This window comes from Chiloscyllium punctatum, chromosome 10 (assembly GCF_047496795.1).
Source record: "Chiloscyllium punctatum isolate Juve2018m chromosome 10, sChiPun1.3, whole genome shotgun sequence".
Taxonomy (NCBI): domain Eukaryota; kingdom Metazoa; phylum Chordata; class Chondrichthyes; order Orectolobiformes; family Hemiscylliidae; genus Chiloscyllium; species Chiloscyllium punctatum.
Window position 1 is genome coordinate 14,070,270 of NC_092748.1, and position 21,246 is coordinate 14,091,515.

Consider the following 21,246-nt stretch of genomic DNA (forward strand, 5'->3'; position numbering starts at 1 on the left):
GAGAGTACAGCTGTGATCCCAGCCAATTGTAATATTAAACGAGTTAGATCCCAGAGTGAGACTGGGTTTGATATCAGTGAGTTTTATTTTGCACTTGGGTTATTTTGGTCAGCCACTGAACGCTCACAAGATGCTGCCAAGGTACATTTTAGTTTTAAACAAACATCGAAGTTTGTTACACAAGAGGGAAACGAAGCAGGGATAGCCAACATGGTTTTGTGCATGGGAAATCATGGCTCACTAACTCGATTGGGTTTTTTGATGTTGTAACGAAGATGATTGATGAGGGCTGTACAATGAACATGATCTATATGGACTTCAGTAAGGCATTTAACAAGGTTAGCAAGGTTAGATCACGTGGAATACAAGGAGAACTAGCCATTTGGATACAGAACTGGCTCGAAGGTAGAAGACAGAGGGTGATGGTAGAGGGTTGCTTTCCAGACTGGAAGCCTGTGACCAGTGGAGTGCCACAAGGATCGGTGCTGGGTCCACTGCTTTTCTGTAATTTATATAAATGATTTGGATATGAATGTAGATATAGTTAGTACGTTTGTAGATGACACCAAAATTGGAGATGTAGTAGACAGCAAAGAAGTTTACCTCCAAGTACAACAGGATCTTGATCAGGTAGGCCAATGGCGCAAGGAGGGGCAGAAGGAGTTTAATTTAGATAAATGTGAGGTGCTGCATTTTGGAAAGGCAAATTAGGGCAGGACTTAGACACTTAGTGGTAAGGTCCTGGGGAGTGTTGCTGAACAAAGACCTTGGAGTGCAGGTTCATAGCTCCTTGAAAGTGGAGTCTCCGGTAGATAGGATAGTGAGGAAGGCATTTGGTATGCTTTCCTTTATCGGTCAGAGCATTGAGTATAAGAGCTGGGAAGTCATGTTGTGGTTGTACAGGACATTGGTTAGGCCACTTTTGGAATGTTGAGTGCAATTCTGGTCTCCTTCCTACTGGAAGGATGTTGTGAAACTTGAAAGGGTTCAGAGAAGATTTACAAGGATGTTGCCAGGGTTGGAGGATTTGAGCTAGAGGGAGAGGTTGAATAGACTGGGGCTGTTTTCCCTGGAATTTCGGAGGCTGAGGGGGGAATCTCCTAGAGGTTTACAAAATCATGAGGGGCATGAATAGGGTAAATAAACAAGATCTTTTCGCTGGGGTGAGGCAAGTCCAGAACTAGAGGGCATAGGTTTAGGATGAGAGGGGAAAGATTTAAAAGGGACCTAAGGAGTTGCCAGAGGAAGTGGTGAAGGCTGGTACAATTACAACATTTAAAAGGCAACTGGATGGGTATATGAATGAGAGAGGTAACATTAGACCGTTAGATAGGCTGGAGCTGTTTCTCAAGAGATGTCAGAGTATTTTCAGACCTACAAATTGGGATATGGGCCATGTGGTGGCAAATGGGACTAGATTAATTTAGGATATCTGGTCAGCCTGAACGAATTGGAGCGATGGGTCCGTTTCTGTGCTAAACATCTCTCTGACTCTGACTCCAAACTCAACTATTTGAAACTGCTGTATCACAAATAAAGTTTCAGCCCTTTTTCTCTGTCAATATTCTTATATATATTCACCTCGGTGAAATGTCCCTGTTTCCACTTCAAAGATCCCAATTGATTTGGCATGGCTGTACTTGTTTTTTCCCAGCAAGCATTGCATATTTACTCAATGCTGTCTTCTATAGTTAATGGCACTTTAAGTGACCCTTAAACTGCTAACACATCTCACTGCAGCCTTGTTGGAACTTTTTAGCTAACACCTTTAAAGCCTTATTTTTCCTGGAGCTTTTTTGCTTACCAATGTATAAAACACTAGGATTTCCTTTCTTCTGCTCTGACTGTTATGGAAACTGCTCAACAGCACAGTCGATGGTACAGATCTTTTTCCCTCTGAATGACCTGGGACAGTGGTTAGCACTGCTGTCATACAATTTCAGGGGCCTGGGTTTGATTCCACCCTTGGGTGACTATCCATGTGAAATTTGCACATTCTCTCGGTGTCTGTGTGGGTTTCCTCAGGGTGCTCTGGTTTCCTCCCGCAGTCCAAAGATGTGCAGGTTAGCTGGATTAGCTGTGCTACATTGGCATAGTATCTGGGCATGTGCACGCTAGGTGGATTAACCAAGGGAAATGCAGGGTTAAAGGAATAGGGTGGGGGAATGGATCTGGGTGGGATGCTGTTTGGAGACTGTGTGGATTTGGGCTGAATAGCCAGTCTTTATGATTAGGGATTCTGTGATCTGCTTGCTCACACTGCGATTCCTGGATAGTTCTCTCTCTTTCTGAAACTTGTTTCTGTTTTTGTCTCTGTGCTGTAAGACATCCTGTTTCTAGGCAATAGCGCAATACTGTTTCCTCTCTTCAACCCTTGTTCAGTGCTTTAGAAAGCTATTCACCTCGAGTGTTTCTTAAAGCTGTATTTAAATGTGTACAAACAGATTTCCAGACAACCCAATACCATTCACAGCAACGAACATAAAACTACGCTACTCTTTCTAAACATAGACGATGAAGAAATTCAAATCAAACCTCATGGTTTTGTCCATTTTAATATAAGGAAACTATATCATGAACCTTCATCATAATGCAGTGTCAGTTATACAGTTTATGATATCTAGCTCATATTCCCTTGCACTTAAATCTGAAGATCCCATCATAGAAAGAAAGGCTTGCTTTATGTAGCTAGGGATGTGTCAGTTATGACCCTGTGTTATCTGAGAGTAGGATCAAGTTCTGAAAGTATCACTTGGCCAATTTGTAGGTCTGAAAATACTCTGACATCTCTTGAGAAACGGCTGCAGCCTATCTAACGGTCTAATGTTATCTGGCAGACTAGCCTGAAGAATTGGGACCTCACAATCAATTGTTACAGTAACAATTGTTACTGTAACAGTGTTTTGGAACTGCATGCACTTAACAGCAGTTGTCATGTTAATTCATTTCCAAACATACCTGCCAGTCAATCATCTACTTAATTGCAGGGAGGGTGACTAATTGTGGTGATAATGGAAGACTTTGTACTGCACTGTTGCTCAACCATACTTGTTAGGTGCAGCCAGTCCTACTGTGTATGTGATTTGTGTTGATTGACAGAAGTGGATAAGGAGATAAATCATGACAGTTGCAAGCTTGTGTCAAATGTTTCAAGGGCTTGAGGAATATCTGTAACTGACTCTGAATATTTAAATCCCCCCCACTGTGTCCTACCTACTGTCGTCTTTGTGTCCTGAAGGCGTGAATTCCTGCTGTGGTGCGGTTCCACCCTTGTCAGCACCATCTTGGCACCTTGCCCAGGTGACATATTTCTGTTTAACAGCCTGGGTAGCCAAAAATCCTTTCAATCATACGAGGGTGGTGGTGGTGGTAGTGGTAGTAGTAGTAGTAGTGATGGGGGTGGGGCTGTAGCCAAATGAAAACTAGATGAAGGAAATATGTAATTGTTTTTGTATTAGCTAAATTGTAAATACAAGAATGAAACGTGCCTGCAAACAATGGTAGATGTTACAGACAAATAGATAAGGTGCTGTGAGGATGTAGGTTAAGCCAGGTATGCTTGTACAAGCAGTAGTTATAAGCATCTGTTTCCCACTTCTGCAAAAACAAAAAAAATCCCCAATTAAAAGGTCATAAGGATCAATATGGTTGGGGAAAGGGAAGAAATGTCACAAGTGGGGGAAATAGATAGTAGTGAAAGAGGATATACCTAACAATGGACCACAGCAGGATGTGGTGAAATGGCCAAGTAAAACTTGTACTTTGTTACGCACAAGGCCGGAGAAGGCAAGAGATAAACAATAGTAATAGGCACTGGGTTTGGAGTTGTGAATCCTATATAAGATATGTACTTGCTAAACTCTGGATGTCTATTCTAGGCACCGCGCTTGCAAGCCTATAATAAACATACTGATTGCTTCAGATCTTGTCTCAGACTGAAGTTATTGAAGTGCGTGAGCTTCGTTTCTCACACATCTCATCCAAAAGTTGACATCTCCACCATTGTAGTGCTCCCTTAGTATTGCTTTGGAGATTTGTGATCAAGCCTTAGAGAGGGTGTCTTCAACCCAGAGCCTTGTCACTCCGAGTGAAAGTGTTACTAGTTGCTGTCATCTAATGCCCAAGAGGCCAGAGTTAGAGGAATAGGCGGAAGTGGGTACTGCAGATGCTGGAAATTTAGAGTCAAGATTAGAGTGGTGCTGGAAAAGCACAGCAGGTCAGGCAGCATCCAAGGAGCAGGAAAATCGATGTTTCGGGCAAAAGCCCTTCATCACGAATGCAGGGTTCTCCAAGGGTTATGAGCCTGGAGGAGGTTAGAGTTATGGTGGGGTGAGGCCACAAAGGAGATGGGATAAGGCTAAGCATTTAATGTTTGACATACTAATGGATTGACAGCTAAGGTAAGCCAGAGAGGGCACAGGGTATGACTTGGTCTGAGTGAGGCTACTGGAGGTGATGTTTTGGATTTTAAAAAAAAGGGTAGGAGAGAAGTCGAGCACAAAGTTTCAGAGCTTCTGCAGCAGCAGCAGCTGAATTTGTTTTAGGAATGCCAGCTTGGACCACAAATTAGTGCCTGCAGTCTGAGGCAGCTGGATAACTAGCATTCAATAACTTGCTTCTTATTGTAAAGCAACACAGTGTATTGCTTGCTAATAATTTGATTACAAGTTATCACAGTCATGCCATGAACCTGATTACCTGCTAAATGGTAATTGAGAGCAGAAGTCTTCAATCAAAGTATTCTGTTCTAAAGGAAAGAGAGGCAAACTTACATTTCTCTCGTGACTTTTGACACTCCTGTGTCTCCTCAAGTAGATTATAGCCGATTAAGTACTTTGGAAGTTACTATTGCAATGTAGGGAATGTGAATGCTGATTTGTGTCCGGTCAGATCTCTCATAAATCATGGAAATGACCAAACAATCTGTTTTTACCTCTTGATTGAGAGATAAATATTGTCCAAGGAGAACTCCCCAGTTCTTTATCAAAGGATATTTACATCTGCCACAGGGGGAAAGACATTGGTCTCAGTTTTGTTTCTCGTTTGAAAGATGGTATCTCCAGGGTTGGCACGGTGGCTCAGTGGTTAGCACTGCTGCCTCACAGCACCAGGTTCCCAGGTTCAATTCCAGCCTCTGGCGACTGTCTGTGTGGAGTTTGCATGTTCTCCCCGTGTCTGCGTGGGTTTCCTCTGGGTGCTCCAGTTTCCTCCCACAGTCCAAAGATGTGCAGGTTGCGTGAATTGGCCATAGTGTTTAGGTGCATTAGTCAGAAATGGATTTGGGTGGGTTACTCTTCAGAGGGTCAGTGTGGACTTGTTAGGCCGAAGGGCCTGTTTCCACAGTGAAGGGAATCTAATCTAAAAGCACATCGCAACACATTCATTGCTGGAGCCTCTGTTTTGTGCTTGCGTTGTTTTTTTGGGAGGGGAGATCTTCGGACACTGAGGTAATGTGCTTCCAGTGAGCAATGATTTGCACCTACTATTTAGTTTTCTGGTTCATACAAGTTAAAATAGCACAGACCACCAGGATGGATTGTGATGCTCATGTTTTTGATTTTCCTCTCTGTTCTCGACACTGTGACTATCCGCAGCCATGAACTGAGATCCCTGCAGGGGATAAGCAGCTGTCTGTATCTGTGGCAGGTGTTTACATACTGAAACAATATTTAAATAGTAAATCCTCCAGGAAATCAGTTGTATTTTAGAATACAATTTTTGTGCAGCATAGGTGAGCTGAGTGCATCATAGAAGAGAGCTAGGTTCTGGGGATGCTAGGGAAATTTAGGCAGTTGTAATAGTTCTCAATTAGTCCCACATTTGAGGGCAGCTTTTAGTTGTTTAAGCTGTCCATGAGGATGAATGGATAGAAGGTGCTTGTGAATCTTAGGGGCAAATGTACATTCCCTGGAGAGTTGGTACTCAGACTGACACCAGTCTCTCCTGTTTCCTGCAATTGGTGCCACCTTTCATGATTGAACTCTTTTTGTTTTTGAAAGCTCGGAGATCTGTACTTCTGCTTACAAAAAGTTGAAAATGGGGTTTACCTCCAAATGAATGAGTGCAACAGCAGCTCATTTGGTTCAATGCCTACATTTATGTGAACCAATCAGGAATTGACAGGCTCCGAGACTGCTGTCCGCATCAGGAGTGCCAAATGTCTCCACTTCCTCATTTAAAGGGGCATGTTAAACACAAATGAAGCACTGAGTCCCAAATGAATGATTTGAAACATGAGCCCCAACTGGTTGGCTTCCCTAGTTGCAACCACTAGCACAGTGCAGTACCCTGAACCATATGAAAGTCATTGTGCAGTGAGGGGTGTTGTTATTAGCTTGTGTATCTTCAAGGTGAAGCTCCCATGATTGATTCCTGTCCAAAAAATCCTGCTAGTAGACTTATTGCAATGGTCAATAGCTTCAGCACTCACTTTTCAGCTTTGGCTCCCTGGGTAGTACTTTTAGTGCTCTGACAAAGATTGTCGATTCAAGTCCCACTGCAGAAACCTGAGTACAAAATCCAGGCTGACGCTGTGGTGCAGCTCTGCTGGAGCACTGTAATCCAGGCCCCCCCTCTATCCCCTCGGGTAGATATTGGCAATTCCCCTGCACTGTTTCAAAGTCCATTTGGGCCATGTGACCTATTTCTGTGCTGTCCAGTCAGTGTTAAACAGCAGGGTCTTTGCCTGGATGACTTGGCCAACATTTCTAGCTTAGCCAACAACTGAAATGAACTTTCTGGATATTGCCAACAGCTGATTGTTATTTGTGGGAGTTTATTGTGCCATGTGCAAGCTTGCTGCCTGAAGTTGTGAAAGATGCTATGCAAATGTTAATTCCATCCTTCAGCTTTGCACTTCCATACCTGTAATCACTTATTGCATGGCCCTGATGCATCTGAAACTATTGTTCTGGGTTTCTTTTCTCCAACCAAATAAATAAGGCACTTCTTATCATTAGGATCCATTTTGAAAATCCATGTGGTTAGTGCATAGGTGCAGTAGATGATGTTTGCTTGCGGAGTAAACAGATTTTACCACTGTAATGTATCTCAGTTGGAAGCGCTCTCACTTCACAATTCTGGTTGGCATACCCAGTGTAGTGCTGAGGAGTGCTGCACTGTTAGAAGATGCAGTCACCAGACTGGTCCTTGATTCGGAGTAAAAGATCTGGTGTAAAAGCTAATTGAAAAGGAATGGCCGACTTTCCTCCTGTGTCCCAACCAACACACAAGTTGGAATTGTTTTGTCATCATAGCATTGTGGTTAGTGGGATCTTGCTGTGTGCATACTAGTGCAGATATTGCTGCACTTCAACAATGACCACATTGTCAAAAGTATGCCTTTGGGACATCCTGAGATTGTGATTGGCGCTTTATAACATGGAGTAAACCGACTTGGTTGGTGACTGGCATCTGTGAAGCTGGGGACCTCGGAAGGGGTTCAAGATCCATCTCGCTTCGTTCCTAATTTCCTTCATATTGCTTGATACAACTGAATGGCTTTGGCCAGTTAAGAGTCAACCTTATTGCTGTGAGTCTGGAGTCACACATCGGCCAGACAGGTAAGGACGGCAGTTTCCTTCTCTAAAGTGTGCAGTGCAAAATGGTAACAATCATCAGTGGGCATTTCCTTCCGGATTTTTATTGAATTCATGTTCTACCAGCTACCACAGTGGGATTCGAAGCCAGGTCCCCAGAATGTTAGCTGGGTCTCTCCATTACTAGTCCGGTACCAATGCCACTAGGCCATCATCTCCCTGTGCTGCCAACTCCAACAAGTTTTGCCGCTTTCAGGAATGTGAGAGCACGATGCAGAAACAGCTGCTAGGTCGAATAAGAAGTGGGGTATTGAATTTCATGACACTGCTTTGTAGTGCTGCAATGGCAAAGCTTGCTATTTTACAAGCTTCAAGTTTAGCTTTGCAATTCAGTGATCGCAAAATAAGGTTCTAACATTTCACTTGTCTTTTTCTCGGTAGGATTTTTCCCAGGGAATACATTCTGCAGCACGTGCATTTGTATTCATTAGCTGACCTTCAGCAGGTATGTAATACAGCGACCACTCGTTCGAATTTCCTAGTCATGGTGCCTGTTAATTTGGGACAGATTGGATTATTTTTATGCTCTATTGCTTGTCTGCTGTGTTAGCCATGCTTAACTGGGGCACAAGGAGAGGGGAGTGTACAATGTTCCTCAGCTGTTTTACTGTCTGCTTCAGTAGGAGAATATCAGGTGCCCATTTCCAATGAGCACACCCCAACGCCGCACCGCACCCCCCAAAAAATCTGATTCCCATCTTCCCAACTATTGGTGTCTGGGCCTTCATCTTTTTCTAAGCCGCGCCTTAAAATATACAGCTCTAACCAAGAATTTGTTGACTTGCCTTAACGTTGTCAATTTTGTTTGATAAAGCTCCTATAATTATGGGATGCTTTATTACTTCACAGACGCAATGTAAATGTGCATTGCATGTGTGTGCATGCATATACATGTTGCGTTCGCTGGATAATTGGAAGTAAATTCATGTCCACTGCAACTGGCACGCATGGAGCCACAAGATACAAGTGGAGTATTATGCAACACCAACAACTTGAATTTGTGTAGTACATTTAATGAAATAAGCCATCTCCGGATGGTCCAAAGGAGTGCATTTGGACAAAATGTGAAACTGAACCACATAAAGTAATGTTAGCGCACGTAACCAAAGTTTTGGTTCAAAGGTGTAGGTTTTAAGATGGACCTGACAGGAGGAGCGAGGGTGTTTTCAGACCAGTACTCCTGATGAAGGGCTTTTGCCCGAAACAACATGGATTTTCCTGCTCCTTGGATGCTGCCTGGCCTCCCGTGCTTTTCCAGCACCACTCTAATCTAGTCTATGATCTCCAGCATCTGCAATCCTCACTTTTGCGTCGGAGGAGAGTTAAGTAGAGGCAGAGAGAGTTCGGGAGTACATTCCAAAGCTCATGGCCTGGGCAGTTGCCAAAAATGGGACAAGGTGAATACACAGCAGTAAAGGGTTGTTGTGTCCACTCTGCAGCACAGTGCTTGTCTCTAGTACTTTGGTGTGTGATTGATGTGAAAACCAGTAAATGATAACAGAAAGCCTGTGGATTGGGATTGCAGTTCAATAAGTGACTCTAATCAGGTGGAAATGTTATTTAGTCGATGCAGAATTCTTTCAACAGCTTTTGAAAACCCTCTGGGCTGTCCTGTCCTCTCATGTGTTCAGATTGTCAAATTGCTTATTTGGGAGACAAGCTCAAGCCTGTTCCTTAGCAGTCCCAGTAGATTGTGTGGTTTAGCATGACCTGAGTCGAGGCAATCGATCAGATCAGCTTGTGGACATAGGATGTGGCACATGCAGTCCCCAGAGCAGAGAATTCCATTGAAGGTAGCTGTTCACCGTAACTAAAATAAACTAGCTTTTCTTGTGATTTAATGTCCAGATCCTGCCTGAACAATCAGTGCAATTAAAAAGAAAGTCAGAGTAATTCTTCATTTTTAAAATAAAGCTGTTCCACTCGCTTGATGGTTATTTATTTTTCCTGCCAATTTTCTTGCCTCCTGCAGGTGTTGTTTTTTTTTGTTGGCAACCAATGCCATTGTCCATTATCAGTGTGCGCGAGTTTTGCCTGTGACTGTTGGCAGCTTATTCAACCACGTGAGGTCACACAGGCAGACCCTGGTCAGTTTTTCACCCAAAGCTGTTCTTCTCCAACTGGACTGACTGGACACGGTGCAGAGCAGCAACTCTGGCTTATTTTTACTCCTTCCTAATCAAGGGCACCAAAGCCAATTGTTGCAGTCTTGGCTGTGTTCCCTATATTAACAATAGTGACTATCCTTCCAGAAGTGCCTCACAGGCTGGAAAGTGCTTTTTGAGGTACTTGATTGAGACCTTTCAAAAAAAAACTGTGATGTAAACACAGTTTCTCTCTTTCCTCACCTTTCCAAAAGAAGGCCTGACTTTAACAGGGATATTTTAAATATAGGTGATGGGTTTAATGGCATTTCTGTGCTATACATGTCTGTCTGTCTGTCTGAGTCTTGAGTCTGATTCACAAGGTTTGGGTTTCAAACTTGAGTCTTGCAAACTTCAGTTCTGTACTGAGGGAGCTGTTCTGTCTGAGATACCAGCTTTTAGGTGAATCATTTAACTGCATCATCTGCCCAGTCTTGTGCATGTTAAAGATAAATTGGCACAACTTTGACGCAGAGCTGAGGCATTATCCCCAGTGTCTTGTCCAATAATTTATCCCTCGGTGACACCACAAAAACAACTTATCTAGTAATTATCACATTGTTGATTGTGAGTGTTTGCTGTGGGTATTCTGTCTGCTGCCTTTCCTCTATTACAACATTGACTATGCTTCAAAAGTACTTAATTGGATGTAAAGCAATTTGAGATATCCAGTGACTGTGAAAAATACTGTATAAGTTGAAGTCTTTTTATTTAATGTGGAAACAGTAACATTAACATCCAGTTTTGTTTCAAATAAAGTGTGGCAAGTGTCACGCACTAATGCTATCAATCGTATTATGTACCAACTAATTCCCAGTAACAGCAGTAAGAAAGATACCTAGTGTGCAGTTTTTACTTTGTTCACTTCCCCTCTCTGGTCCCTTCTCCTTCCCATTCTAACACTGCTGTCCCTCTCCCACACGCTGTCTTTCTCTCTTCCTTTTTGTCCCTTGATGGTTTCCCGTTTATTTGCCCCTCCCCCTCTTGTGCTTCTTCTGCCATCCTCTCTCCAATCCTTCTGCTTGTCATTAGGTGCCACAGAATCATCGACAGCAAATTAACGGTAGACCTCCAGTTTCCTGCATTTGTATTGACTGTCTTGATTCCTCCCTTAGCGGCAGTCTCAAAGAAAACACTTGAGACCTGAGCACATTATCTAGGCTGACGCTATAAAGTATCAATGCAATTTAAAATAGTCCATCTATATATTGAAACATTATATTAAGGTCTTGCTTAATTGTCCTATGACACTATGAAGAAAAGGAGGAGAATTAAAGTATCCTGGGACCTTGGAATCAAAAATATTCTCTCCATGCTTGCAGATGACAGACACTAAAATGTCAACATTGAAGATTGGAGCAACTTACAGGAGGTTAATAAACTTGCAGAATGGTCAAAGACATGGAAATGAAGTTCAACACCGATAACTGAGATGTAGTGTAACTTGGTTGGAATCATACTTACCACTTGGCAGGCTCAAGTCCAGAGGAGCACAGGGATCTCAGCGTATAAAGACATCAATGACTGAAAATTGTGTCCATAACAAATAGAAGCCAAGTATCAGGTTTTATTCCGAGAGGGACAGAACCGAAAAGTAGGAAAGTTGTGCAAAATCTGTATTGAACACTGGTTAGAATGCAATTAAAGTACTGTGTGTATTTCTAGTTGTTCTCATACAAAAATCATATAGAAGCACTCTCTCGAGTGCAAATAAGAATCACTAGGACGGTACCGTTATGTGTGAGTATATGTTTCAGGAGAGGTTGGGTGCAGTAATGGGCAGACCAACATTTAGATTAGATTAGATTAGATTACTTAGTGTGGAAACAGGCCCTTCGGCCCAACAAGTCCACACCGCCCCGCCGAAGCGCAACCCACCCATACCCCTACATCTACCCCTTACCTAACACTACGGGCAATTTAGCATGGCCAATTCACCTGACCTGCACATCTTTGGAGTGTGGGAGGAAACCCACGCAGACACGGGAGAATGTGCAAACTCCACACAGTCAGTCTCCTGAGGCGGGAATTGAACCCGGGTCTCTGGCGCTGTGAGGCAGCAGTGCTAACCACTGTACCGCCCACTAAGGGAGAAGAGAATAACTGGTTTTGCTGGATCTGCAGATTTTGATGAGAAGAAACTCGAATGGGGCATTAACACTGTTAATGTTTGTTTCATATATTCTACATATGGAAGTAGGTTTTAAGGAGAATCTTCAAGGCTTGTGGATGGAATTCCACTGAGCTACTCCACCCCCACCCATCCAGGTTTGATAATCAGGAGGGGGCAGGAAAAGTAAGGAAGGCCGAGGGATCCATTGAGTTTACAGGCCTGTTTTTTTGTTTGACCACTTATCTCAGTGTGGACATATCCAATTGATAGCATCCAAGGAGCAGGAGAGCTTGTGCTCGAAATGTCGATTCTCCTGCTTCTCGGATGCTGCCTGACTGGCTGTGCTTTTCCAGCATCACACTTTTCGACTCTGATCTCCAGCATCTGCAGTCCTCACTTCCTCCAATATCCAATTGATGCCCAGATTATGAAGCTATTCTTCACTATCTTGGTATGGTCACTTAAAGGTCACTTCTGTATTGGCCTTGCTTTAAATCATATTCCTGTATCTACATGGCAGAGTATTTGTAGGAGTCGGGCTGGTCCCCTTTCCCAGTGACATAAGGTCTCTTGTCACAAAAAGAGCTGAATAGTTTAAGTGCCAGCTTTAATCCTTTGAATTAAACAAAAAAAAGCTTCATCATAATCCTCAGCTGTCCAAGTGTGTCTGCAATTTAATCAGGGCAGACTCTGATCTTATGGAAGCTACTCTGGAGCTGTAAGACCACAGGACCAAGGTATATAAGCAGGGCTTGGCAACATTTATTATGATGTCTTTAGGTCAGTCTGTGTATAAACTGAACGGTCTTCTGCAATAAAGTACCCTGTTCCGAATATACATCAACAGAATCCACTACAAATCAGAGGGTGGGTCTCCACTGGTGCTCATTCAGGGCATGTTTACATGGTCATTTTCACTCCAAATGTACCTTGAGCCTGTAATTGCTGTTATAGAGGATAATCCTTTTCATAAGACTCTGAGGATCAGTGTATTGTTGGTGCCTCAAACCTTGTGCCAAGCTCTTGGTCAGCCGAGCTGTCGTGTTAACTGCCCTTCTCTCTGCATTAGAGCAATGGGCAATTTACTGCAAATGTCCCCAATCCCTGGAGAAAGTTTATCAGTGATGCCTATGCAAAATCCTGCAAATCCGATGGCATGGTAGGCAGTCCAATGTCAGTCTCCTTTTTTAGGCCAGCATCCAGGCACTAGTTACTGTCAGTCAGTTATGTTGGGTAAGCCACATCATCCACGTGCCTGACTCCGTTTCCGAAACAAACTCCCCACTCTTGATTTCTTTACAGTAGGTAGTTACAAGGAAGACGGTGTGTGTCAAGAGTGTCCTTAAAGCCTCCATAATAAAATATGATGTGTCCACCAACTTGAAGGATCCTCTTCCCCCAAATACAGAGAAGAAGCATCTATGATGGTGCCGACCATTTTGAGCATCTTCAACAGGGCCAAAGTGCAAACAGCAGAAGGAATGTGTGAAAAGTCCAGCATTTCTCCCCCCCCCCCCCCCTTTGGCGAAGTCACCTGCTCCACCTTTGGCAGGATGTTTGTGGATCCAGCATCAGACTGTTTGTTTGGTCACCTCAGGAAGAAAGTCGTCCTACGTCTCGAAGGATTGCCTAAGAGGAGGAGGAAGGATAATCGACTATCAACAGGACTTTCACTTGAAACATTCGTGCTCGATCCCCTCCATAATATGTCAAGGTTCTGTGTGACTTTTGGTCCTTTTGTCAGATGCAGCAAAGCTCTCCCACACTCATCGTGTACTTCTGTTGAATACATTGAGAGCAGCAGTATTCCTGGGATTGTCTTTTGACATTACTCTCTCTCTCTCCCTCTCTCTGTCTGTCCGTCTGTCTGTGTCTGTCTTTCTCCACGCCCCCTTCCCCTCCCTTCCCCCCCCCCCCTTCCTTCACTGTAACTTCATTATCAACAACTCAAAACCTGCTTTGCAAGGCAAGATAACTAATTACAGCAATTCAAACTCAACAGGCAGAAAAGCAATGCTTGACAGGCCCCTAGAACAATTGTTGTTATTCACTTTACCCATTGCTGGCTCCCCAAGGCGTTCTGCAGACCTCGTCAGCTTTGAGCTGAAAGGATGTCTGTATCGCACGCAGGAGAAGCTGCATTAGGGTATGAGCAGGGAACGAGGTTGTATTGAAATATTATATTGATTGGAGGGGTGGGATTTTATTGCTGTTGCAACTCTTCTGCTGTATCAGTATGGTACAAAACTTTTACAAGATTTATACCGGAGCAGAATGGTTACAGCTGCTGGAACTAGCTAAATAAATTGGGGCTTTTTTTTCCCCTCCCTAGAAAAGAGGTGATTTAATAGAGGTATTCAGGATTATGAAACCTATCGGCTAGGGTAGACACCGAAGTAATGTTTTGCAGCACGACAGGCCAAAATTACAAGCTACTGATAAAGTTAAAGGACCTCCAGGGGAACTTCTTCAGCCAAGGAGAAGTGAGAAAATAGAATTGGTTTAACGAGCAAGTAGTTAAAGTGAATGGCACCGGTGCCTTTAAGAGGAGCCTTGGTAAGGACATGAGGGTACAAAGGGATGAAAGGTTGTGTTAACAGGGTTAGATAAGAGGAACAGGGCAAGGTTTATGTGCGGCCTGCACCATTTAGGCCAAATGGCCTGTTTCTTTTCTGTGCTTTCTATGTTATCCTGAGTGCGGATATCATGTTTTTTGAAAGAAAGGTATTTCTGTATATCCCAGAAACATTGTAAAATATCTCTACAAAAGGGCCCTTTTTTAATTTTATTTGTAAATGACTTCTCCGAGTACTCCATCTCTCAACCTCTGACATCCTGTGTTCCTTCCTTTTTTTGTCTGATAGGTCATACATCCTGACTGAAGTTATGTTTGTTTTAAATTTGATTGCTGCTGTTTTAAATCATAGTATCTGCATTGACTTTTTATCCAGCAAGAGGTTCCAAGTCTGAAGTAAAAAAAAGTAATTCTCCCCTAGAAGTTTAACTTAAGATGTACAGGAACTGAAGATCACCTACTTATCACAACAGTTTGTTCCAGTAACACTGTCTTTACTTCACAGAACCACGAATTCACAGATTTGTTGCGGTGCATGAGAGGCCACACCTGAATCTAGTCCACATCACAATAATTCTACCAGACATAACAAGTTAGTGTTCAGAGTTGACTGAAGATTCTCATTATGTGCATTCAGTGAACAAAATTTAAAGGGACTTTTAACAGCAGTAGCCTCCAGTTATCTCAGCCTCTAAAGGCCTAAAACGACCCCGTTGGTTTCACAAGAACGTCATCCGACAAAATTTGACATTTAAAGCTACAAAGGTTATTTAGATAGGTGAACAAAAACTTTTTGTTAAGGAGGTTTTTCGAAGAGAGAGGCAGAGTGTTTTAAGGAGGGAATTGCAAAATGTAGGGTCGAGCAAACTGATGGCATGCTGCCATGACGGGATGAGGAAAAACTGGGATCAAAAGTGGCCACATTCTTAAAGCTGCTTTCATATTGAGCTGTACGTGTGGTGTTGGTTGCTGACAGTAGATCTCATGCAGCTGCCTACAACTGGAAAATAAACCTGCCTGGATTTGCTAAGGCCTGGTTTTCTTTTTTAAAAAAAGGCTGAATAAAAACAAACTGAAGTGAATATGAATGTGATTACTCAGGGTTTGCTGTGTGATTCATCAATGGAGGGTGCAACTGTCGAGCAATGAGTTTCGTGCGGAATAACAACTGCTTTATACTTGAATTTGAGTCTTTTTGTTCCCTTTTCAAAAGATTAGTCTCCTTGCACCTGTAAGGAACCTCCCTTGGTACCGTCACGCATTCCTCTCCATGTTAATTTGGGGACACAATGCTAGCATTAACACCCACATTGGATACCTAGCTGAAAAGATCATTAGTTCTCAAGTTTGCAGTAAGTATCTAAATAAAATTTGCTCTCCATTCAAGTGTTTCCCCTGAATCCCTTGGCGATCTGTTGGAGTTCGGTTTTACAAACAGTTAACAGGTCCCTCACCACCACCACCACCACCACCTCAACCCCCACCCCAATCCCATGAATAATGGTTGAAACTCAGTGTCAACAAGCCATTCACCAAAAACAGCTTAAATTTTTATTGTGTCTTTTGCACCGGAAAATGTCCCCGGATACTTTTTTTAAAAAGTGGTTACAGGGCAGAGAATGATGTTTGACAGGGTGGTTGGTGTTAGGTGCTGTTGCTGATCCTGATCCACTTGTGTAGTCGTGTAAGGGTGTCCCTTTTTAGAGCAGTTTGGAGCAGGAGTCCCGACTGGTTTTATTTCTAGCTGAAAATCAACTGTTGTGACCTTGGCATGTCCCCAGTAAAGCCAAAGACTGAGCCAGAGACTATCCTGCTCCCTCTAATTATTTATTCAAATAGACTTTGTTACAAAATTTTGCAAATTGCCTGTTTTTATTTTACATTATACAGTTTATAGGATCCTTGTTCAAGCGTAACATTTCTTGGCTCGCCAATTACACTTTCATCAGGATTCAACTATGCTGCTAACCAATTAATAAAACCTGGCGAGAGGCAGGAGTCTACTTTTTCCTCATTAATTTACTGAATTTGTTATTAATCATTTGAGGGGACAAGCAGACTGTTTAGTTTTTCAATAATTAATTGGAGTGGGAGTCTGGCCAATGTGTCGCCTTTTATAAGCAAAACCTCACCTACAGGATGCCACTCAAAGTCTAGCAGTTGACTGGCATATAACTTTACTCTTCACTTTGAATCTCCTGCTTTCTTTTTCCTTGTGTTCTTGTATGAAGATGGAAAGGTGCAATGTCCTGTTGTTGGTCAGGAGCTCAGAAATCAGCACTGATGCCCCAAGTCAGAAAGTTATGGATTCAAGCAGCGCTCCAGCAATTTGAATGTAAAACCCAGGCTTAAACTGCAATATGGTACTGAGAGAGTGCTGCACTGTTGCAGCTGTTGTAATACAAATCGAACTTTAAACTGAGGCTCCATTTGTTTCCTCAAGTGAATGTAAATGATTACGTCCCACCATTTGAAGAAAAGGGGAGTTCTCCCTAGTATCCTGGCTAATGTTTATCCCTCAATAAACATCACTAAAACTGGTAATCTAGTTTTAATCGCATTGATGTTTTGCTAATCTTGCTGTGTGCCAATGCATGTTGCAATTTATATTTGGAGAACAGTAACTGCTCCTCAGAAATGCTTCGTTATTTGTAAACTGGTGTATATATTGGAATCTTTTCTTCACATATTGACCAGGGCTAATGTTTAAGTATAGTAAAGCTGCAGATAATATGCTCAATAATGCAAATATTCCTGGAAGGTTAGGATAAGATCAACTCTCTTCTGTTTAAGCACCTTTTTGTAGCTATGTTTTCTACTGTACTGGATTCATCAAATACTGGCCTGAGTGGTTTACCCCATATCTATGTTCTGCTATAATGGTTGCATAAACTTTATCTGTCCTATCAGAATATGAACTTGCAACGTGATCTGCTCTTCTGTCAGCGCAGGATGTGGATTCTGTTGACAACAGGACTGAAATTTTATACATCAGAGGAAAAGGGGAAAGCCAGCCTCAGAGCATTCCAAATATTTGACCGCTAATTAAGTACTTTTGAAGTGTAGTCCCTGTTGTAACACAGGAAACACAGCAGTCAGTTTGCACATGGCATGCTCTCGCACACTGCATAATAGTGATTCAACCATCATTGCTAAAAAAAAAAGTTGATTGTGAGATACATTTTACCAGGGAGAATGCCCACACTCATCTCTGAAATAGTGCCAAGGAATGTTTTCTGTCCACCTAGGATGGCAGTTGGGTCCTCTGTGTAATGTCACGAGAGATACATGACCTGTGACAGTGCTGCCTTCCCTCCGTACTGTACTGCAGTTTCCATGGGGATTGTGTGCTCAGGTCTCTGGAGTGTGACTCGAAGCTGGGACCTCTGACGCTGGCAAGGCTGCTATTAACTGAGCCTTTAGATTGGGTGAATGGCATTTAACATTTGAGCTTTTGTATCGGTCAGACAAGAGGACCATGCACCTACTAAAGCCAAGTAGAGGTGCACATTGAACTCACTTGTCCCACATCACATTTGAGATCTATGGGAAAATGTGCTGTAGCCAAACTTGCTTAATTTACGGGGCGGCATGGTGGCTCAATGGTTAGCACTGCTGCCTCACACCGCCAGGGACCCGGGTTCTATTCCCACCTTGGGTGACTGTCTATCTGTGTGGAGTTTGCACGTTCTCCCCGTGTCTGCGTGGGTTTCCTCCCACAGTCCAAAGATGTGCAGGTCAGGTGAATTGGTCATGCTAAATTGTCCGTAGTGTAGGTGCATTAGTAGGGGGGTGGGTCTTCGGAGTCTGGACTTGTTGGTTTAAAGGGCCTGTTTCCGTACTGTAGAGAATCTAAAAATAAGTAAGTTGGGGTCAGCTGAGCTAAGCAATGGACAGAGGTTTTGTATCACTTCATAAATCTGTCACAACATTTAAGGATTTTGATTGTTCAAAGGGTGGCACAGCGACTCAGTGGTTAGCACTGCTGCGCCTCAGTCCAGGGACCCAGGTTTGATTTCACCCTTGGGTGACACTATGGAGTTTGCACATTCTCCCTGTGTCTACTGGGCTTCTTCTGGGTGTTCCGGTTTCCTCCCACAGTCCGAAGATGTGTAGGTTAGGTAGATTGGCCGTACTAAATTGCACATGGTGTCCAGGGATGTGCAAGTTAGCTGGATTCGCCATAGGAAAAACAGGTTTATAGGCATAGGGTAGAGTGGGGAGATCCTCTTTGGAGGGTCAGTGCAGACTTGATGGGCCAAATGGTTTGTTTTGTACAATAGGGATTCTGTGAAAGGCATTGTTGGATAAGGAATCTTTTTCAAAACTCATAATAGAATCTGTGGAATTACTAGTTTTGGGGTTTTTTTAGGTGAATGTTCATTGGATAAAGTACTATATAATAGACTTGTAAAACTGAGTCTAGGTAATTCCAGAGTAGGTAATACCATGAACATGAATTTGTGTTAAAGGTAGAAAGCAGAGATTAGTGGTGAGTGGTTATTTTTCAGATTGGAGGGTTGTGTGCAATGATGTCCACCAGGATGATTAGTATCAGTGTCCTCAACATGGACATGCAGGACATTTTGTTTCGGAGCTTTCAGATGACTCAAGGCTTGCAAGTGTAATAAACACTGAAGAGATTAGGAGCAAATGTCAGGAGGACATAAGCAAATCGATAAATTGCACAGTGACAGATGTTCTTTAATTCAGAACAATTTCTTTGAGAGGGAGACTGGAGAGGCAAGGCACACTAAATTCTAAAATTTTAAAATGGGGAGCAAGAGGAGAAAGAGCTGGAGTTTGCATACAGATCTGTGAAGGTGGCAGGATTAGCTGGGGTGGCTGCTTCAAAAAAGGCCGCATGCGGGCTTGGCTTTATTAATGAAGGAATAGCCTATAAAATTGAGCAAGTTACCTTTGCCTTTAAGTTACCAATTCAGGCTCTGCTGGAGTATGGTAGCCAGTTTTGGAAACTGCATGTTAGAAAGGATGACCAGACCTTGGAGAGTGGGCAGGACATTTACTGGAGTTAATAACATTGTGTGAAGAAATTGGAGAAGCTGTTCCTCAAGTAGTGAGGGTACAGTGGACATTTAACAGAGGACTTAAAATAAAAAGTAAAGGAGTCAATTGAAGTGAAAGACTGACTATTTCCACCAGCAAGAATGTTGGTAACCAGAGAACATGAGAGTTGTGGTTGTTAGTTTTACCCAAGTGTATTTTAGAGGAGCCAGGGGAACATGGGTTGAGCCTATGCTTTCTTTGATGGAGTGTACTAGGATTAAATTCATTGGCTTGTAGCATACTTAACTATTCATGGTGTACGTAAGGATTTATGTTAAAAAGGAGTCTTGGACAGATCAGGAAAATCACCAATCTGCTGTAAACATGTTGAAATTGTTGTGGGAAAGTCTGAATCATAAAAATAGTGCTGAAGGAGGTTGCAGTGACAGAAGAAATACTGACTTGAATTTTGTAGCACATTTCATGACCTGAGGGTGTCTAAGCACATTGTAGCCAATTGAGTATTTTTGACATTAGATTAGATTAGATTAGATTAGATTCCCTACAGTATGGAAACAGGCCCTTCGGCCCAACCAGTCCACACTGACCCTCTGAAGAATGACCCACCCATACCCATTTCCCTCTGACTAATGCACCTAACACTATGGGCAATTTAGCGGGGCCAATCTACCTGACCTGCACATATGGTCACTGTTGCAAATGTTGGAAATGCAACAGCCGATTGCACACAGCAAGCTTCCCCAAACAGCCATGTGTACGTGACAAGATAATTTGCTTTGTTACTGGTATCAGTAGCGGGATAACACTGGAGAAAATACCCCTTCTGTTATTTGACAAAATGTCATCATTTGTATCCACCTGAGAAAAAAGACAGGATCTAAGTTTAATATCATGCTCCAAGAGTAGGAGCTCCTGCGTAGCAGCACTCCCTCACTGTTGGACTGGAGTGTCAATCTGGGATTTTGTGCTGTGGTCTTTAGAATGGAAATTGAACCTGTAATCTTGTGACTTAGAGACACGGAATGTTAGCACGAGCCAAGGTTGGTCTCTGCCAAGCTGAGGAAACAGTTTACCATGGCTTTCTAATTTCACAAGATGCCGTTCAGGGGAGGCAGTGCAAATGTTTCTGTTGCCAAGCTCAAAAGGTTGGATAAAAGTCTTTGAGACCCTGTTCTCAGTTCAGTTTCAGTCTCAGGAGATCATGGCTTCATGTTGGCTTCGCCACCCCAGGGTTAAGAAAGTGGAACCTAAGGCAAGTTCCTGACTAAAGATGGGATCCAGCTTTGCAGTTGAGTGGCCTGTCAGCTCTCATTGTCTGGTCTTGCATACAACCTATGATCGCTTGGAAGGATGATTGTGGGATACTGTCAAGGCCAGTCGGTCATTATTCCAATGAGGTAATGCCTTCAGGAGAGTAGAGAAGGAGAGAAGAAATGGTTGTCCTTGTGCAGCAACAAGTTGCATTTACTTAGCACTGTTAACATTAAAAACACCCTGAAATGTTTCACTTGAAGTGCTGTCAGACTGAGCCTTGTTAGAATTGATTCTTCAGGTGGCTAAGGCTTGGCCAAAAGGTAAGTTGTCGGGACCATCATAACAGGCAGAGAGATTTAAGGAAGGAGTTGTAGAAATTGGGCCCCAGGCAACTGAAGACACAGCCAATATTAATGGGACAATTAAGTATGCAAGGCACAAGAAACCAAGACTGGATTAACGCCAAGATCCCTTAGGGGTCATAGATCTGAGGAAGCTTTGCAGAGATAAGAAGGGATGAGGCCAGGGAGGAAT

General features: G+C 42.9%; 1 protein-coding gene across 5 annotated transcripts in view; it reads left to right on the plus strand.

Annotated features, from left to right (window-relative positions):
- Positions 1–21,246, plus strand: part of plekhm3 (pleckstrin homology domain containing, family M, member 3) — a 117,971-nt gene that overhangs the window by 81,230 nt on the left and 15,495 nt on the right. For 4 of the 5 annotated variants that reach the window (XM_072578567.1, XM_072578571.1, XM_072578569.1 and 1 more), the window contains exon 6: positions 7,980–8,043. In XM_072578567.1, the coding sequence (XP_072434668.1) occupies positions 7,980–8,043 (64 nt within the window). Of the gene's footprint in view, positions 1–7,979; positions 8,044–13,157; positions 13,732–21,246 lie in introns of those variants that run through there. The other variant, XM_072578572.1, reaches the window with a different exon arrangement.